At 52.4% G+C, this 13758-nt stretch overlaps 2 protein-coding genes across 2 annotated transcripts; one reads left to right on the top strand and one right to left on the bottom strand.

Moving 5' to 3' along the window:
- Positions 1 to 6924: 6924 nt before the first annotated feature.
- N7481_005183 (ribosome biosynthesis protein RRB1) lies at positions 6925 to 8537 on the bottom strand (the record flags this gene model as incomplete). Its single annotated transcript, XM_057264402.1, has 3 exons — positions 6925 to 6949; positions 7016 to 8282; positions 8339 to 8537. 3 exons carry the CDS (start codon positions 8535 to 8537, stop codon positions 6925 to 6927), a joined length of 1491 nt encoding a protein of 496 aa, XP_057122122.1.
- Positions 8538 to 9173: 636 nt separating this feature from the next.
- N7481_005182 (uncharacterized protein) lies at positions 9174 to 13571 on the top strand (the record flags this gene model as incomplete). Its single annotated transcript, XM_057264401.1, has 3 exons — positions 9174 to 9813; positions 9874 to 10212; positions 11188 to 13571. The coding sequence occupies 3 exons, from the start codon at positions 9174 to 9176 to the stop codon at positions 13569 to 13571; spliced, it is 3363 nt and encodes a 1120-aa protein (XP_057122121.1).
- Positions 13572 to 13758: the final 187 nt, after the last annotated feature.

The following is a 13758-nucleotide window of genomic DNA, read 5'->3' as shown; positions in this document are numbered from 1 at the left end:
GAAAGCAAGTCGCATCAACGACTATTTGGGACGGAATGACATCAGATTAGTTATTTCAAAAGAGAAACTGCGACGAAAGAGGTGCGGCAGCGCCAGTCTTTCAAGACGGCCGGGCCCAGGGGAGCGAGTGAGGTGCTTATCGTGGACTGCGTGCCGGAGAGCGGAAAGCGTAACAGGAGGACCCACCAGGAAGCGCAAGCCAGCTTGTACAACAGGTGGCTGGCAGTGGTAGAAGGAATTCTTCTCTTTCCCTATAATTCCACCAAGGGTACAGTAAAGCGTCTCGAATTCAATGAGTTGCCAAGAGGAGAGCTATTCGTATGGGGACAGGATATGGGGACCTGCGGCCGGTGGGCGGGTTCGTTCTGGGAGGGAGGGGGGGATTCTAGTGTTGAGGTCGTTCAGCTCAAGGCACAAGGCACATGGATAATGCGACTCGGACAGAGTAGAATCTGAAGCTGAAGAAGACTCACGGAGAAAGAAGCAAATTGCGAGAGGTCAAGTTGTCAAGCTTCGAGGCAGTCGGTGGCCGTCTTGTCACGAAGCATGGACCGCCGGTAGGATAAGCCGGAGATAACCGAGATAGCGGGCAATTGCAGATAAGAGGTCGATGCGAATGGCGCGACACAGTCGGAGGCAGAGGGAACCACGAGCAAAGGGAGGGAGTTGAAGGGGAGGGGATGAAGCCAGGAACAGGGGGAAGGATGAAAGGAGAGGTTGAAGTTGATCGAAAGTTGCCTCTCAACCTTTTGACTTTGGAGCGAGGTACTGGCTTAACATACCCAGACACCACCACCGAGAGGGGGGTGGCAGTAACGGAGCCTCGTGGAGGTACGTGCAGCCGGGAGATACACACGTTGTCTGGGGGTGGGCCTGCCGTTGGGTGTACTGTATGTATTGTATGAGGTGGAACAGTTTTAGATGCCACGCGCCACGCACAGAGAGTGTAGTTGGGGTTTAAAGGTAGAGTCCAGCATGGTACAGAATGTATGGAGCACAGTAGTGTAAGTGTATTGTGACCGTTTCAGTACCGGTTCCCCAGAGTGGGACCAGCGGCAGATACCACCAATCATAACCCAGCGATTAGCCAGGGTGATACTCAAAGTGGGCTAGCCCCAATCTTGGGCGCACGCACTGGCCTGCACCTGCACCTAACACCTGCACCTGCCCATTAAGTAGTCTTGGTCATAGGGGGGATGGAAATATGAGAATATGAGAACATGAGAATACTCGACCTCATACTTCCACCGTCGGTTGAGTATTGCACATAGGGGATCAGAGTTTAATATACTCCATATATGAGTACATTTATATGAATAATCTTGATTCCTGATTGAGTGGACAATGGCTCAATGTCCGTACATTTCTGTACAAGTATGCCACTGGCAGTGAGTATACTACTCCATCCTCTACCCACGGATTCCAGCTGCATTAGCCTGCAGTGGGGCTGCCTTGCTATTCGTCCCTGCCACCACCATACGAGAATGCAATTCCTCGTGACCGCGATCGGCGAGAAACGGCCCTGGCCTTGTATTCGGTATGTATGGACAACCGTCCTCCGTACTGTACGCTATACGCTGTACCCTGTAGGCTTGCTTACAGCATACAGAAGCCCGATCTCGGTACATATCTAGCCTAAGTGCGGACTCCCTCGTACCGCCAGCACTAGGGTAAGGGGCAAAAAGGCAAAGTCTCCCCCATCCTCCGTGCTGGAGCCACGATTGGCAGACTAGAAACACTGGCACGCTGGAACTGGGAACTGGAACACTGGTCGTTGCCTATGATGTGGCCAGGTACCCATCGGATCCACTCGCGAGGCTGGGGCGCTGAGCTTTGGCGGATAGGTCCGCAAATGTCTCCCCAATTAAGAGGCCATGCGCCATTTTTGTGGGGGACAGACGCTCTGCCCGGAAAGGGTTCGTGTGGGGGATTGTCCTACTCACGACAGGTCTTCTACTTTTGCTGTTACCTATGGTACGGAGTACGCAGTACATACTCTGGACTCTGTACGGCTGCTTTTTTGTCCTGCACTGTAATTGCTGCTGGCTTCTTCCACCATTGGTGTCTTGGTTGGAGTGCCGCTGGTGCACTTCTTCCGGTTCTTGCGCACATGGCGTGTCTCACTCGTGGTTCAAGTGTGGCAAAATGAAACAAACGTGGGGTGGTGTCCATAAATATACAGTAGGGAGGATAGATGCATCCGGACATTCTTTGATTGAAGCTGGAGAAACCCCGGACCCAAACTTTCTAGAATCCCACCCGCTCAACATTCGACGCACGTTGCAGCCCGGTTTGAGTTTGGTCGTACGGAGCGAGGCCGCCCCCAGGATTGATTGGGATCAGCCATTGGCGCGGCCCATCGATGGATCGAGTATGCGGCTGGAACTGGGGGTGCCGGTGCGTGACGATCCCCCCCGTGTGATTCGTCTCGCGAGCCCTTGGGAATTTCCGGATCCTCGCGGAGGGTGAGTGGTGTGCAAATGCGAGCGCCTGCTGAACTTCGAGAGTCACATAGCATGGTACCGAGAGACTTGCGAGCCGTCCCTAGCTCTGCCACGGCGGAACTGGTACAGTGGTCCTTTGTTTGAATTCAACCTCAAACATATTGTACGGAGCAATGTCGCCGGCTCCAAGTTGATTGATTCCATTTGACCATGATTTTCCTAGCGCTAATCCCGCTTTCCTGGACACCCGTCCTCGCACGGACAGCTCGTTTGCAGAATCCCCAGACGTGCCCATGCGCGCTAAGTCAAACTAGCCTCTAGGGCGAGTCTCTGAGAGCTGCAGGTGACCCGAGACGAGTTGAAATAGGCAAATGAAACGGTCGCTCGGCAAGCCACTGGATCACTGCCCAAGGGATCAGAATAATGCTTGCTTGATAATACTCACCAGATTAGGATGGGCCCAGGAGTAGTGGCTGCTGGCGTTGGCCGCCTGACTTGAGCGATTAAGACTCGTTGCGTCGGATATAGCGATTTAATTGTCACCACAAGTACGGAGTACAGAGTTTACTATGATTGTAACTAGTAATGATACTTTACAGGAACATAAAGGATGCCAGTGGTTACTTTTGTAAAGGGTTGTGCAACTGCATTGTGGAATGCGCACCTGCATGAATGTGCGAACACGAGGCAACAATTGAATGCATAATACGGATTCAAAGTCTTTGGCCCTTTGACTCGTGTTTTTTTTTTCCCTTTCAATGCAGCCATGCAGGTCCCTAATGGAAGTCAATCCCTTGTGAGCGCAGACACTAACCGTTTCAGACGACGAGGCGCCCTAGGCATGGCCAGTCAACGCCACAAACACCATGGACACATTCTAGTCTCCGGCTTAGAAGTCCGTCGCGTCCGCAGTACATACGTTGACTCTTGACAAAATTATACAAACATGTAGGTAGCAAGGCAGCTCGAGGTTAACATTCTCGCGTAACTCACGTTCGCATTTACGGGTGATTGCCAGCCGACTCGGAGTTAAGCCGGTTGCCCTCTAACAGGACAGTAATTACCACGCCACCTATGAAATGAAACACATTCATGCCATATAACGAATGAACTTGATTGAAATTCTCCGAATGGCCATCTCCCCGTCCTGGCTGATCGCCTCGTGGCCTGTGCTCGCCGCTTGTGCAAGATGGCATCAAGTGCGCGGCTCGGATATTAGTCCAGATGATCGGACTTCAGCCCGTGCCGCCAACTAGTGGCTTCCGGTCACCCCAGACCAGCTTGAACAGGGAAGTCTCCGTGGTGAAGAATGGGCCCTGTCTCGCCATGCACCTCCCCTGGTCGTCGGATCAGCTGGAGAGCTCTTGATCCATTTCGAGTCGAGCCCTGCGACAGGCTACAGCTGCTGACCTCGCAATCAATCGGTGGACCTTCTGAGCCTCCTGCGGCCCTATGCGTCATGACCTACGGGCGATAACAGGATGACCGGGGCCGTCCCACTGCGGCAGGGGTGGATTGTGGATTCAAGAGGATCCCTCCTGTCAGGCTCCGGCCATGAGATGATCCGCAATTCCCACGCAAGAGACGATAAGGAAGTCTTGGAACATGTAGTTTTGTTATGCTCCGTATTCCATACCTAAAGTACTATTTTGACCATCGCTGTTGGTACATACTCACCCATTTTGTACTGGTACATCAGATTCCGTTACACAGTGTTCTTGAACAACGCCCTAGCGACGCTGCGGTGCGCTTATTGCCGTGGCTAAGAGTGACGAAGGCCGGCATTCGGTAAGATACTAATGCCGAGCACAGAGGAAATCGACTGGTCAGCCTTAACTTGAAACGCGCGCCATTCGTGGAGTCTAGACGGCCGCCTTCTTTGAGGGTGGAGACCAGCGACGGAAACAAAGGAAATCCACCCGGCGATGTCACCCTACTAGTTCTTGATTAGCATTCGTCTGAGCTTCTCTTCTAGGAATGATTACTCGATAGATAAGCCTAAGTTGGACGGAGTAGAGTGCTCGTAGTGAAAATGGGTTTCCCGGGCTACCAAGTATAGTTGGTTGTGATCAGATAGTTAGTGTCGTAGCTACTCTTGAAGTTCACGGTCGGCCTCGACACGGGGCAACTCGGATCATGCTCAACCCTTCTCCGTATTGAGTAAAAAAATATGAGATCAGAGGGATCAATTCCGGAGTACGAAGTACAAGCGGATGAATTAGTAATCCCACATTCAACAACTCCACGGAACACGATGATGTGAAGGTGCATATGGTCCACGCTCATGACTCGCCACGGGTATAGGCGCTGGTCCTAGCTCCCGCATTTGAGTCCCTGCGCGGCGATCAACTTTCCAACGTAGTGTACAGTATGTAGGTACATGTAGCATCAGATGATGGCCAATCAATTAAAAGACATGACCAGACCAGAGGACACAGTGCAATGCAGATCTGGATCCAGATAATTGGTGGCAAGTGCATACACTTAGCACCTACTCTGCACCTAGAAAAGCACATTGTTGAGGGTGGATCTACTTAGCTCCAGAGTCTATCCAACGCAATGTCCAATACCCAGCTCTATCTCATCTCCATCTCCAATCGTGTGAAGAACTTATTATTAGGAACGAGCCATGAGTGCATCCCAAACACGCTATGTGGATCCAACTACTATATGCTTTCAAGGCTGGCGCTTCACAGCTTGCTCTCTACTAGTTCGATGGGTCGATGATGGCCGTGGCCCGGCCCGGTGTCTTAATCAAGATAATCGCGATATCACGACATTGCGACATCGCCCGAGCCGAGCACGAAGTGCGTACAAGTACTAGTACTAAGACTGCATCGTGAATGCTCGACTATCCAGGACTCACCGGAGAAATGCCGATGGACATCCACCAAACTCTACTTGGTCGTAGTGCATGATCTCCATAGAACGTGCAGCGGCTAGATCTGATGTGATTGCCTGGTTTTCTCGTCGTGCAGTAGTGGTATTTGGGTCGGATGTAGCTTTCTCCGTGGATACGAGTGTGTATAGATACATTCCAGTTATTCGTGTGTGTAAATACAGAGAATACACTGGGTATGTAATCCGTACAGCCAAGTGCTACTGCATGTATGGAGTACCGGATGTACATGTACTTAGTGTAATCCATCTTCTATACTTAGCTGTCGCATATAGGTACACGGCAGATGGTACCTTGCGTGAAGAGTTGATTTACTGGCACGAATGAATCATCAAAGGCAACGCAGCTGGTCGAGACGAACACGCCCGAGAGTCGGAAGCGACATGCATCCGGTCTGCGCAAACAAGATACAGATGTACCGAGTAGTACTTAATTGCTCTCCCCAAATTCAAATTCAAATCCATGCATGCCCTACCTACCTATGAACCCACTTGTTCCACGGCGAATCTCGGCTGCTTGTCTACCAAAACTAAAATTCCTACAGCGTACTCCAATACAGACATACATTAGTTATAACTAAGTTCCAGCGTTAGTCAACTTGAACTCGCACAGACACCAACGGCGGATCATCGCGTTCGAATCAGCTTCCACCAGCACATCTACATTGCCACAACCTCATTCTCTATACATAGAGTAGAGCGAGGCGATCGCGATCGCCATGCAAAGCGCTCTACCGGAAGATATTCTACAGGCTGTACTCCGTATCTATACATTCACCCATCAATACATGAGTAATGTACAAGTACTTCGTACAATACCTCTAATCTAGACTGGAGGTACACCAGGATCAGAGAATCGACTGGCGCCAAGTCGCACCCGACTCGGGCTCACGACGGCGCCGAGCGAAATGGCGCACGGCGATCTGACACGGCCCTTGACGTCCTCGTCCACTCTGGGTTCAGTCTCCTACTCACGCTTTACCTTGGCGGGTTAGCTTGGGATCACACTAGTACTATCCTGCACGAGGAAATCACCCCTGCTGCATCTTGCTGCTAGATGTAGGCTGAGGTACACGTACAGGTACGGATACAGGTACGCCGGTGCGTCGTCCGGAGGACCCTCCTCCTGCCAGGGAGCTTTCTGCCACGCTAGTGGGGGTTTTGGATGTTGTGCATTGCATTGGAGGTCTCGGGTATTACATCAAAGCATTCACCTTGGACTGCCCCTCCCCCTCTATGTACCAGTATCAGTATCACCTCGGCCGAGGTCCTCGCGGGCGGAATTAGGTGTGCTTGGTTTCCGCTACGATCGGATTGGCTGTCTACTACCTCAGCTACTCTGAGCAAGTTGATCACAAAATGACAATGAATTTCTATTGACGGACGCCAAAAATGTATAGGAGAAATATAGATAATAAAAAAAAAAAGGATTATTTTTGTTCATGTCGCTCATCTCATCTTCTCTGATGGCGAATACATAATCCATTCCAGTGTGCCGGGCACCTCTAACTGTACTCGACTGGTATATGAACAGGACATCACACGTTAATACTTTTGGTTGAAGAGGTAACTCTCGATTCGCTTAGACACTGATAGTCTTGAAGACACTGTGCGAAGAAAAAAACAAATTAGTATCGGGGAAGTCAAAGGAAGGGCGAACTCGATTGTCATACCTAAATCCACTGCCACCAGTGGCCATCAGCGTACCCGGCATCTGGGCTTGCCAGTGAACCTCCTTCACCGAATCCATGTAGTGCACAAACAGCAATTGCGGTGGAATATCGGCCATGCCAGCCTGGCGACTCTCCTCGTCATCCAGTTCGACAGCCAGATCCCACAGGGTGACAGTGTTGTCGGCCGAGCCAACGGCAACGACACTGTCGTCAGTTGGGTGCCACTCGATGCTAGTCACGGGCTCACTGTGGAAGTCAAATGAAGCAACGGGCGCAGCACTGATCTGAGCATTGGGGGCCGCGGCATTCGGCTTCCAGTGTCGCAGATCCCAGACAGCCCACTGGCCATCGTCCGCACCAGTCGCGAGAAGGTGGAAGGTCTGGTTCGACCAGCTCATGACATTGACATCGGTTTTCGAGATATGGATGTCCACCGCGGGCTTGCGGGACTTGGATCGCACATCCCATACCTTGACACTGCCGTCACTGCTGGCCGAAGCAAACACGTTCTTTTCGTTGGGGGACCACTGGAGCTCCTCAACCGAAGAGCTGTGGCCGGTGAATGGCCGGGTATCGGTCACCCAGCCGCCGCCCTCGGTGCGAGAGGTCGCGTAGATCATACCGTCATTATCACCGGTCAGGAGTTTGCCGAGAGGGTTGAGCGGAGACCAGTCTAGAGCATAACCTTCCGACTTGTGCATGCGAAGAGTGGAAAGAGGTTTGGAGGCGGAGGGGGGAAGGATGGTACCGGGGACATCGAAGCTGGAAAGGTATGGGGTGACGTCGTGGATCAGAATCTGCGAATTCTCCAACATAGTAGCTGTGAGTGTTTGAGGGGGCTTCGAATAGTCGGCGGACTGAGAGGGCGTCTGGTGGGCGCGAATGCGGTTCGTTGTCGAGCCGAGGGGAATGGACTTGTGCTCGAGGATGGGCTCGCCCATGTCGTCGTCATCATCCGAGTCGCTGTCCTCGTCCTGATTATCCCTCTCCATCTTGCTCAGACTGCTCATCTTCAGAACCATCAATTCGTTGTCCTTGGCACGGCCTCCCTCAGCCTGGGTTCCGGCGACGGCGTAGACAGTCGCGGGGAAGGTCTTGCGGTTGTCGCCCAGCGAGTCGCGCACAATGTCAAAGGACAGACATGGCCAGGGTGTACTGAGAGTGTGAAGCATGTCATAAGTAGATGGATCGGGCGAAAGTGTCTCGCCGGGGGCCAGTTTTGTGCGGCCGGGGATGAAGGTTTCCTTGTCTACTTCCATAGCCTCCGCTAGTTCCAGTCAGTTCACAGAGTCATTGTACCAATGTACAGGAGTATTCACATACCTCTCTCTTCCTCCTCGCGCTCAGCATCGGGGCGACCATCGACACCAGCCTCTAGGATCTCATCTTCGCTCTCGAATTCGTCTTCAAACTCATCTTCAAACTCCCCCACTTCGTCTGGGGTGGCATCGACTATGGGACGCTCGCCAGCCTTCAGCGCAGCCGACTGCTCGTCCGATGCATCCGCGGCTCTCTTTGACATATTGAAAAGACAAATGGGAGCCTCTTCAAAAAGGCGGGGTGAGTTCAAGAGGGGAAGCACGATAAGAAAAAAAAAAATTGATGAGAAGAAGTGACTTGCCCGCCCGGAGGGAACACTAAACTCAATCGGGCACTAGCGCAGATCGTGGCCGCTCCGATGTGAGCTGAGCAGGTTGCTGTTTGTCGCAAGTCGCAAGCTTCTAGTCCTTGCGTGTTCCTGAGTTTGCCGTGCCCTCGTTTGCATCTCGTCCGATCTCATTTCCTTTGCAACTTGGGCCGTCTCTCCCTTTCCCTCATCGCCTTCCCGCCCACCACTGCCGCTACCGCTGCTTCTCAGGTTCGTGTTTACGCGCTACCCGATTCTGTGCTCCCAATCTGCCCCCTCTGCAGTCGCACAGTTAGAGATCCCATCTGACCAGTTTAGCTTCCTACGAATCTCGATTGTGTTGAAATTGGCCACTTGCTTGCAATCGGCCTCATTTGTCATCTCATTGGATCCTCCCTTGGGAATCGGTGGGTGATATATCACAGGGTCTCCTTTCCCCGCAGATACTAATGAAGCCGCCGTGAATAGGTCCCAGTCGCAAGAAATAGAAAAGCGATACCTTTTTCCCCGATCCGATTCCCGATAATCATCATGGACCCCCTACAACAGCCAGTCCCGGAGGCTCCTGCGGTCGAAGAGCCCCAGCAGCTCCCGGTTGAAGAGTCAGCACAAGAACCAGCATCAGCGCCAGTCTCCGACTTCCAACCTCAGCCTATTGCTCAGCCCGAACAAATCGAACAAATCGAACAAGAACAACAACAATCTCTGGAATCACATGAACCACCCGTCGAGCAGCCGGCTGCCGCCAGCGTCAATGTTGAGGAGCCCGTCGCAGAGCGTCCCGCCAGCCGCCCGGCCATTGACCACGGTTATAACAGCGATTCCAAAGCTCACTATCATTCCCGATCGACCGATTTCCACAATGCTGCTCCTGAATACCATCCCCAAGATGCCGAACATGCTTCTCGCCTCAACTCTTCGCCTTCATTGAACCAGCAGCCTCAACTTCACCCTGCCTCGAGACCCGGCTCTGGTGTTTCCAGTGGCACGGAACGCCCCGGTTTCTCGCAGCCGCAGCCCTCGGATGCTTCTCAGAGACAGCCAAGCCAGTCTTCGAAGAACAGTGTTGTTATCAAGGTGGGTATGGTAGGAGATGCCCAGATCGGTAAGACCAGTCTCATGGTCAAGTATGTGGAGGGCAGCTGGGATGAAGATTATATTCAAACTCTCGGTAAGTGTGGTTCAAAATAATATTCTCCCACTGCGGTTCTAACACGGGACATCACAATAGGTGTGAATTTCATGGAAAAAACGATCTCAATCCGGAATACCGAGATCACCTTCTCTATTTGGGATCTTGGCGGTCAACGCGAATTCGTCAACATGTTGCCGCTGGTCTGCAATGACGCCGTTGCGATTCTATTTATGTTCGACTTGACCCGCAAGAGCACGCTGAACTCGATCAAGGAATGGTATCGCCAAGGCCGGGGATTTAACAAGACCGCCATCCCCTTCCTGGTCGGTACGAAATATGACCACTTCGTGAACTTCCCCCGTGAAGACCAGGAGGAGATCTCCCTTCAGGCGAAGCGCTTTGCAAAGGCGATGAAGGCAAGCTTGATCTTTAGCAGTACCAGCCATAGCATCAATGTTCAAAAGGTAACCCTCCTATCTCTGCCACTCTGGCGTCGGGCTTTGCTAACAATCCCACTCCAAAAAGATCTTCAAGATTGTCCTGGCCAAGGCATTTGATCTCAAATGCACCATCCCCGAAATCGAAAATGTTGGTGAGCCGCTACTCCTGTATAAGAATGTTTAGGTAATATGACCCGCTGGGTGACCTTTTGACGTTTTTGTACATTGGGATGAAGTGATGCTCTTGATGATCAATCCTAACTCCTAAACCACTCTGTCCTTCTCTTCCCTGTGAATCCTTTTCTTTCTACCCATGATGTATTCCACGGTCTTCTTTATTCTTATGTCCTTGGCTGTGTATCTGGCTCTTTGGTTGATCGTGCGTGGTCCGAGTGAGACTGATCGCCGAGGACAGATTCAACTGGTGATTTCCCCTTCTTTTGTGCATTATGTTTCCTTTTATTATTGGGTAATTCCCAACCGCATCTGGACGTACCTAGGTCTTTCCTTTTTTTTTTTTCTTCTTCTTTCTTTTTCTCTTGATTTCATGTCTTTTCCCTAGACGCCGCTCCGCTCGCCGCCTCGAGGCGTTTGGGAATCTGAATGATGGAGGGGACATGCTGGAAATAATCCATACTCAGACATTTATTCTGTTCAAATTTCGTAGAGCATACCATATATCTCTACAATTTAAGTAGTGTACCTGTGCCTGTGCCTGTGCCTGTGCCTGTGCCTGTGCCTGTGCCTCTATCTGGGAGTCGTGGTGTCCCACGGTCCACTTCTCTTCTCTCCACCCGCCCTCTCGCCCCCAATCTTAGAAACACGCAGCCCCGCCCTGTTGAGCCTCCCATTTCTTTCGCATCGGCTGCGTCTGCTCTGTTCTGCTAGTTCCTTCTCGGTCGTTTCCTCTTCTAGCACTGGTGGCCTGAACATTGTGGCCCCAACAAGGCTAACTACTCCCCCCGCCAAGCCTACTTAGACGACTGTCGTTATAACTCCCTGATCTTATCTCCACTTTCTGTCCACCTGTTTGCCTTCCCCAAATCTTGCAGAGGAGTTGCGAGAGACGAGCAGACGCGATGGCTACCGAAGAACCCCAGCTGGGCTCGATTCAGGAGCGGATCGCCGCCCTGCGACAATCACAGGCCGCCCCGGCGGCCTCTGAACCACCTTCATATCCCCGGCCTCCCACCGAAACGAAGCAGATCAGCCAACAACCCACCCTCCTACCATGTCACTGGCTCCGTGTTGGATACCGCGCCCATCGGCAATCAGCCAGCAGATGATCGAACGTCCCGGCCTGCGAGAGCACCTCCACCTCCAATCCCATCGCCGAGGCCGGAACTGAAGCCAAAACCCAAGGTCCCTCCACCCTTGCCAACAAAGAGAGAGAGGGCTCCTCCCCCTCCTCCACCGTCTCGTGCAGATCCGCCACCATCATATGCAGAGTCTCGGCCTACGTTACCACCACGTAGGCCGACCGGCCAACAACGACGGCCTTCTCTGGAGTCGGTCACTTCGGACGCGTCATACTCCACCGCAAACACTACGGCGACAAGTGTCCGAGGAGCCTCGTCAACCTCTGTCAACTCCACGGGTACAGCGAATGGCAGAATTAAGGCGCCTGCATGGGGCGAGACTGCACTTCCTGCGCTGCCACCAAAACGTCCAAAGGAGGAGTTCGACCTGACACCAGCTCCACGTTCTGAGTCCAAGTCGTCTTCAACCCTCGGTGGCCTATCTTCCAAGTCATCTTCAACTCTCGGTGGCCTGTCTGGAGGCCTCACTGCCAAATTCAATTCCATGCGAGGAAAAGCCCCGGCGCCTTCCTCATCTTCTTCATCCTCCCGCCCTAGTTTACCATCACGTCCCAGTCTACCCTCTCGACCAAGTGAATCTTCAACTCCCACCTTACCTTCTCGTCCACAGGCCAATGGAAATGCTCCTCCCGTCCCACAGTTGCCACCACGACGACCTTCTGGCCTGGAGGCGCAATCGAATGGAGGAAGTGATACGGAGGAATCGAGACCCGCCCTTCCAGCTCGCAGACTGCCTCCCAAGGCATCTGCATCAGACCTTAATAGTATTCGAAAGACCGGCTTTGGGGACCTCAATAGAGCACCGACTAATAATGGAACACCCCCGCCTATTCCACATGGTTCGCGACCAGATCTCTCCAAGATAATGGCAACGAAGCCGCGATTCGGCGCTTCATCACAGCCCGTCGCTCCAGTTGGAACATCAGACACCTGTTGCATGGCCTGTCGAGATTTTTCGGCCCCTGACGCGCACGCTGAGCGGTATCCACGAGAAACCCTCCCTTCACACGATATTGGTTGGCTGGCTAATGAGCTGACTGCACCCTTCCCCTCCGCCACGGACAAAGCACGAGCCATCTTCAAGTGGCTGCACCATAATCTCATTTATGACACGTATTCATTCTTCAACAATTGCGTCAAGCCTTCCACTCCAAGCAGCACACTAGCTTCCGGTCTGGCTGTCTGCGAGGGATTTGCCGGGCTTTTCGCTGCCCTGGCTATGAAGGCGGGGCTTGAAGCCGTTGTGGTATCAGGCCACGGCAAAGGGTACGGTCACAAAGAGCTCACCCCAGGAGCTGCCATTCCACCTTTCGATGCCGGTCACGCCTGGAATGCAGTGAGAATCGACGGGGGTCAATGGAAACTAGTCGACCCCTGCTGGGGCGGCGGTCATATCTGCGAGCCTTCGGGTGGATTGTATAAGCAGGAATTCCATCCGCAACAGTTCACCATGTCCAATGACGAATTTGGTCTCAAACATTTCCCCTCGAATAAAGAGCATTTCTTCCGAGATGACGGCCGGCCCGAGATCGGTTGGGAGGAATATATGCGCACAAACCCGGATAATCCCCTCGGTGGCTCTCCGATCAAGTTCTATAGCTTTGCTGATAAGAACGATATCGGTCGATCTACTATGCGCCCGGCTGATGGCCGTCTTTCTGTTTACAGTTCGGCTAGCCCCGTACGTTTCCAGTTCGGATTGATTTGTGAACATTGGACGTTGGCGCATCATAGCCGGATGAAACCAGCCCTCTTCTTGCTGGCAATCAAGGGTATTGATGGCCGCAAAGAGGAGCGTCTTCCTCTCCATTATGTGCCCGGGTCTGGACCCGGCGGTGGTGGGGCGTGCTGGTACGTAGATGTTCCTGACGCGCGGATGCTGGGTGCGCCTGGTCAGAAAGTGATTCTTCTTGTTTTGATGACATTTGGTGATCGGACCGATTGTCGCGGTGTTACGAGAGATGAATATCTTGCAAAGGAGGGTCGCGTGGGCATGTCGTGGCAATATATTTGCGAGTGGGAATTGGTGCGGTAATGAGTGGTCCTTCAGTCGTTCCTTTGGACTCAGGATTCCCAATACCCATTCTTTGTGCATTGGATCGGGCCGAGTCGTTTCTGCATTATTATTTTCCCGTCCTCTTTTATTGGGCATGATTGCAACTTGGAGATTGATTCGAGTTGGTTATAGGCATACAGTTTGTTGTTTTTTCAAGGATACCTAC

This window comes from Penicillium waksmanii (genome assembly GCF_028829765.1).
Source record: "Penicillium waksmanii strain IBT 27052 chromosome Unknown utg000005l:1.0-5232799.0:1.0-5237142.0, whole genome shotgun sequence".
In the NCBI taxonomy this organism is placed as follows: Eukaryota; Fungi; Ascomycota; class Eurotiomycetes; order Eurotiales; family Aspergillaceae; genus Penicillium; species Penicillium waksmanii.
This window is presented reverse-complemented; position numbering and strand designations above follow the sequence as displayed.